The 6,920-nt window shown below is 42.6% G+C and overlaps 1 protein-coding gene across 1 annotated transcript; it reads left to right on the forward strand.

The window, feature by feature from the left end:
* The first annotated feature begins 1,807 nt into the window (after positions 1-1,807).
* LOC115365295 (transcriptional activator protein Pur-beta) lies at positions 1,808-4,993 on the forward strand. Its single transcript, XM_030060231.1, has one exon. It carries the CDS (start codon positions 1,817-1,819, stop codon positions 2,735-2,737), a length of 921 nt encoding a protein of 306 aa, XP_029916091.1. The 5' UTR covers positions 1,808-1,816; the 3' UTR covers positions 2,738-4,993.
* Positions 4,994-6,920: the final 1,927 nt, after the last annotated feature.

The following is a 6,920-nucleotide window of genomic DNA, read 5'->3' on the forward strand; positions in this document are numbered from 1 at the left end:
TCAGGATCACCTTTGTATCTTCGAATCTCTATTTCGACCAATCGGCGCGGGTCTTACAGCAGGCTTCACCCATCCCCCACCCTGAGATCAGCGTGCCCTCTTTGCGCACGAAACCAACAAGTAGGCGGGACTGTCCGTCACACAGTTAGTGAGTGTCCTCTCCTTCAGGGCCGTCCGTTCCCAAAATGTTCAAAATACATTTTCAGGAGGCCGCAGATCTGCTAATCGCTCTGATATCACCGATGACCTCTGTGACCTTTGCAAAATGTTGATGCTTGTGCACTGAGTGTGTGTCAGGATCAAGTAACAAAATCATAATACATTTTTTCTTAGTAATTTCATATCATTCCTTGCGAAATTCCATATTTACCTATGCAACTTTGTGTTCATGTAGGAAATGGAATAATACCTCTCGACAATTTCCTCCCCACAAAAAATCTAAACAATTAATGTGTGCAATGGTTTCAATGTCTTGCAGTGAGTTTATTGTAATACACGCCTTTTAAAAAAAAAAAATCTTTTATTTATTTAATGTAAGCAATGCTATCTTTGGTCATGACTTAAAATAAAGGTTTACTTAAAAAAAAAAAAAAAAAAAAAAAAAAGGATATCAATATTTGGTTGCACCACTGGACAAATCAAATACCACAGAGCAAGCAGATGTTAAAAGGCATTTGTCCTCGTAAATGAAACCCAATAATGGATTGTCAATACAATATGTACTTTTTTTTTTATCTTTATTGAAAACGCATTCAAATATACAAATATTTCAGACATGTGCTCAACATAATGTTGTGCAAAGAATTAGGCGTGTTAGTGATTAAAAATCAATAAATAAAAATTCAAAGAAAAGCAATATTGGGGAAAAATAGAGTCCATTAATATAAAATCAATATAGGAAAAAAAAATACAACACATCAATTATTCCTCTTTAAAGCTTTCATGGTACAGTTTGATAGGGGTATTATATATTTTACTGTTTGAATTCACACAAAAAACTATTAAATTGGGGGTAAGCTTTGTAAGTCTGTCATGCACATGTCATGTGCATGACATTCACATACATATTCAACAGTTTACCATGAAATCAATATTAGATTTATCACGTCTATAATGAGTAACAACATTTTTACATTCAATTTTAACATTGTGACTTGATTTACACAGTGTATATTCTTTCATTTGTGTCCAAAAAGTAACTGTATATATACAATTGTACAATAAATGCTTTACAGACGCAGGTCCTTCACTGCAGAAATTACATTTGTTTTCAATATCTGAAAATTTGGAGAAATGTAAATTTATTGAACATATACAGATATAGATATAGATATAGATGGATATATATAGATATAGTGTAAAATTTTGAGTGTGCTTCTTTTATTTTACTGGCAATTCAGAATTTATATGGTAATAGTTATGTCCTCTGCAAGTCAATACCAGTAAAAATGTTGTCCCAGAAACCCTCTCCTTTGGGAGTAGTTTTCATTCTTTCATAGAGGATATTACGTATATGTTATTTTTGCATTTCGTGTTCATAATGTCGGTACCATTTAACAGCAGTGAGGCTTTAATTCTCAGTGCTTCTTGAATAAATACAATATGTACTCGAATGTCATCCAGCGGGCGGGTACGTATTATTGAGGGGCAGGGGAATCCGCCAATAAAGATGCACGTTCCCCATCTGATGTTGTGATTGGCAGTCGCAGCAGCCAATCGGAGCCGAGTGGCCCGCGTCCGGTTCCTCTGCGAGCTGGGCGAGCAAAGGGGGGGGGTCAAAGATACGCAGAGAAACTGGCTGCTGGTGGTGGCGAAGATGGCGGATGGGGACAGTGGCAGTGAACGCGGTGGCAGCAGCGGCGGTGGAGGGGGAGGAGGAGGCGGCGGGTTTCAGCATTACCAGCGGGAACCGGAGACCCAGGAGCTGGCCTCAAAGAGACTGGACATTCAGAACAAACGGTTTTACCTGGATGTAAAGCAGAACGCCAAAGGCCGGTTCATCAAAATCGCCGAGGTCGGCGCCGGGGGCTCGAAAAGTCGACTGACCCTTTCCATGTCAGTTGCGGCGGAGTTTCGCGACTACCTGGGAGATTTCATAGAGCACTACGCCCAACTTGGGCCTAGCAGCCCGGAGCAGATCGCTCAATCCTCCGGCGGGGATGACACCGGGCCTAGACGGGCCTTGAAAAGCGAGTTCCTGGTTCGAGAGAACCGAAAATACTACCTCGACCTGAAGGAGAACCAGCGGGGGAGGTTTCTCCGGATCCGGCAGACCGTTAACCGTGGGCCCGGATTCGGAGTCGGGGGAGGCGGCATTCCCGGGGGTGGCATGCAGGCCGGACAGACCATCGCCCTCCCAGCCCAGGGCTTAATAGAGTTCCGCGACGCCTTGGCCAAGTTGATAGATGATTACGGGGGAGATGACGAGGAGCTGGCCGGCGGCGGAGGGGCCGGGGGCTATAGCGAGCTTCCGGAGGGCACCTCGATCATGGTGGACTCCAAGCGGTTCTTCTTTGACGTGGGATCTAACAAGTATGGAGTTTTCCTGCGGGTGAGCGAAGTTAAGCCCAGTTACAGAAACTCTATTACAATCCCCTTCAAGGCGTGGAGCAAGTTTGGGGGCGCGTTCAGCCGCTACGCCGAGGAAATGAAAGAGATCCAGGAGAGACACAGGGATAAAATGTACGAGAGGAGAGCAGGAGAGGAGTCGGAGGGCGACGACGTGGACGACGATTGATCGAGCTCGGCTGCTTGTGATCAAGCTGACAACATGATGCAAAGCCTGGAGATACAGAGGAAAAGGAGAAAGAGAGAGTGAGAAAGAGAGGAACGACTATTCTGTGCATGACGAATCGAACTTTAAAATGCTAAAACAATGGAGTAAATAAAAAAAAAGTATATTTGACTGAGAAATTACTGTCTATATAAGAGAATCGTGTTCTAAAGTTTTAGGTGGATGTTATAGCTAAAACGAGTGCGGACTGCAGTAGTCAGCTCCTGTATGAGATTCCCCATTGATGAGAAAAAAATATATATACCTATATTGATTGTCCATTTGATAACCTCACACATGTAGCCCAGCAAATTAAGTTTGACAGTGCTCAAGAAAACAGCAGTAGATAACCAGTCCCACTTCCTGATTGATATCCAATGGTAAGAGCTCACCTGGACCTGACCTGTAGCCTGTATGACATAAGGAAGTGTGAAAAGTGTGATGTATTCAAACCGAGAGGTGTTGGACAGAGCACCTGCATCGCTCACCATGGCTGTGTGTGTGTTTTCGTCCAAGTGACCTGTAAGGTTATAGCCCAGGAAGACCCACAACACCGGAGCCACTGTCTGAGCTATATGGGGAGACAGGGCATCCTTGGCACTTGCGGGATGTCCCCGCTCAGGCAATCTATCAAAAGCACACAACGTATTTGGACCCTGAACGCCACCTGGTTCTATCAAAGCAGGATCGGCATCCTTCAGGTGCCAGTGCCCCCTCCTCCCCCCTTGCTCTGGTAGCTGAAATGCAGTGATGTGCTCAGCACTCATGTGGTTTGTTTGTGTCTCAGGGCTGGCATGTCCCATGCGAATGGGTATATCAGCATTGCCCATGTCTGCACGCCATCCTCAAGAGGTTTTGAGTCTAAATCTGGTCAGAGAAGTCACTGCAGTCAAAGAGTCCGTGGCAACTGATGATGTTTCACATGATGTAGGCCCGAGTTTGCCCCTCATCTAGGGCCATGTTGAGTTAGGACGTCCAGCACTGGTCACCATTTCCGAGTTGATTATCAAAGCTTAATATTGCCGGGCTTGAGCTACAGTCTCAAGGGGAATATTCTCCTTGATGACTTATTTAGGGTGCGCCATTTGGATCCTTTAATCTTGAACTCAGACCAGTAATGACTGAAGCAATATTCAGTCTGATTGTAAAAAAAATAAAAAATAAAAAAAAAAATAAAATAGGTGCTTTTGAAAAACAAAAACCCACAGTGGGGTGCTGTACCTAAAGAAAAAAAAAGAAAAAAATATATATATACTGGAAGAGATTTACTTACTAAAAGATCAAGTATAGATAGAATTATTTTTCAAAAGAGATATATTGAAATATGTCTAAGAAATATGAGAAATTTATTAGATAATGCTGCCTAAAGTGGCTTATTTAAAACACTAAACTTGGATGCAATTGTCCAGGGTGATATTTCATACCTGCTTTTTTCCTAACATTTCTTTTATTCCTTAGAGGAAATAAAGAGGAGTACATAAAAATTGATAACACAGTATATTATTAGCAATTTCTAGATACAACCTCATTCAAATTGTATGTCAGCTAACACTCAGCACTCCAGGTCACTTTACAGCGCATCAAGTTGTCCCCCTCGTCTCAATCCACCCATTTTACCATGTTTTGTCAAAAATTGGCTTTTCATCAGTTGCCATATGACGCAAACATGAACATCTACAATCATCAACATCATGTCTTTAGTGCTCCTTTTTAAATATGGTCATTTTTGCATGCCTGCTCTTGACGCGGAGCTGCCTTGTGTTCTTTTCTTTTGCATATTCTGATTGCTCTATGATGGTATTAACCCATTTTGCGTGCGGCTTCGAGTTTTCTTTCTGTATTGCAATGGAGAAAAGGTTCAAAGTTTACTTCTCAGCCTAATAAAAAAAAAAAAGCCACAAAGTTCCCATGCTTTGGGGAATGTCACTTTCATTGTCCCACTTCCTTTGGTGTGTAAAACCTCTCGTTGAATTTTACTTTACCCCCTTCAACACAGCAGAGAAATTGCCATACGAAAAAAAAAACATCTGGGAGCAATAGTTTTTTCTTTTCTATTGATATAAATATACTATATATATATAATATACACATGAGATTGAACTACATCCTTCTTCCTGTACTGTGTTACGTGAAATGGCAGCTGTTTCAGTCATGTGTGTTCTGCTGTAATATTCTACCAAGTTCCTTTCAACGAGAAATAAAAAAGGTTTTTGCTCAGGAGAGGTGTGGTGTTTTTATCTTGCCGCATAGGAAACGTCATTCTGTGTTTACAGGATCAGTGCGGGGAAGTTTTTTTCTTTCATATCTGTTTTTTTCATGTGATATCATCGAATGGATGTGGGGTAATGTTTGCTCGGGCAGCTTAGTCAGCAACAGGTGTCTATGGAGAATAACAGAGGAGCTTCTTTCTACCTTGACCAGACATCTGTTCCCACTTCCCCCTTCTTTAGTGGCAGAGCACTTTCATGTGAAGTTAATCAAATTCAGCAAGTAAAGGGTTTCATTCCAAGATGACGCTTTTTTTCCACAAGCATTCTGCAGTTCATTCTTCAATATTCCATAAAAAAATACAAAAAATAAATGTTATTTTCCCAAGCAAAGGTACCGAGACAGCTACTGACTTCAATAATATTATATAACAGCTTTTGTTTCCCTACCAGTGCTCATTTTGTGGCAGCAGATGCCGCTTTTTTATTATTATCATTTTTCAAATGGTGGACATGGTGCTTTGCGGTGAACCTTGTCAACCTTGCAAACTACACAAGAACAAAGATATTTTCAGCGCTTGAAGCGGGCAAGTGAGCAAGAAAATGACAACTTTTAGCGTGAGATGTTTTCATGGTGACAGGGACTCCTCATAGCAACCAGTGTACAGTTTGCACCCACCTATCAACCTAACAACCATCGTTGTTACCGCTACTGCCTATACCCAATATTCCAGGAGGCAATGCAAATGTGTGGCCGGCGTGTACGTCGAGGTTTGCATATCCTAAAAATACCCAACTATACAGGCCTAGATGGTGCAGGTCAGTAGTTCAACATGCCAAAGGTCTGACTGGGCAAGTTCCAGGGTGCGGTTTTACTCCAGTCGTAGAGGAAGTTAATCAGCTGTCTGCAGTCCATCAAGTCAAAGGCAGGCAAGATGACTCCTGTTAAGATGTGGCTGGAAAAAAAAAAAAAAAAATGAAAGGACGACGGTAGACTGCACTCACAGCAAACCCAGTTCAGAAAATATCAAGTAGAATAAACAATTAAAAAAAAAAAATCACCTGATGTGTTCAGCCTGGTTTCGCTCTGTATGAATTTAACAGATACCCTTATGCACAGCAATTTGCAGTACGTGCATACAAGCGAAGGGAACATTTGCACAGTGTAACGCAGTGATCTCAAATAACCCTGTACGGTGCTGGGAACACAAACTGCTGGATCAGTGCTTCTGGAAAAGCCCCACCAGTCAGAGCAGCTCGCCTCTCAGAGCACTATGTGTGACCTTGCCTGGTTTGAGTGAGACCTCGGACATCAGATGTTCTGATTATGCAGCGGATCTTGAAGACGTGTTAAGAAGAAACGCTGACTTAATTTGCGTGGGCATGCAAAGTTCAGACAAACCGGTGCATATATTCCCTGAAATGCTATCATACGCCCAGACAGAATTTCGTAATATGCTCCGCAGCCTCATGCACATGGCACCCAGCTCCACTGATTCATCACTGATTTGTCACAAACCGCGTTTAGTGCGAGTGAACCTCGCAGGAAGGGTCATGGCTCCCATTATGCTACAGCTGTTTGGAAATAGGTTGGTGAGCTACCACAGCATCCTAAAAAGAGCAGCGAGCCCTCACGCTGCATGCCGTGGTAATCTAATTTACGTAGGCAACACAGATTCATCCTTTTTTTTTTATGACAACTGCCGCTTTGTAATCAATAAGAGCTTTGTGAAGAGGGTGTAATGTGGCGTCAACAGGAAACACGCAGAAACCAAATGACCTTGAGGACACTTCCCTCTGCTCCATCCCTGAAATAAAGCTGCACTATGAATCTGTGAGGTGGTAGCTGCAGGCTGGGTTGTACCACATTTCCTTCATAAAGTGTTGCATCCATTTCGTCGCCTGGATTGCGTTTCGCCACAGCCTCGTCGGTGCACTTG

The sequence above is a fragment of the Myripristis murdjan genome, chromosome 9 (assembly GCF_902150065.1).
Source record: "Myripristis murdjan chromosome 9, fMyrMur1.1, whole genome shotgun sequence".
Lineage (NCBI taxonomy): Eukaryota > Metazoa > Chordata > Actinopteri > Holocentriformes > Holocentridae > Myripristis > Myripristis murdjan.

What these genes read in the sequence shown, in the direction of transcription:
- LOC115365295 (XM_030060231.1), top strand. Translation starts at nt 1,817, where the DNA reads ATGGCGGATGGGGACAGTGGCAGTGAACGCGGTGGCAGCAGCGGCGGT.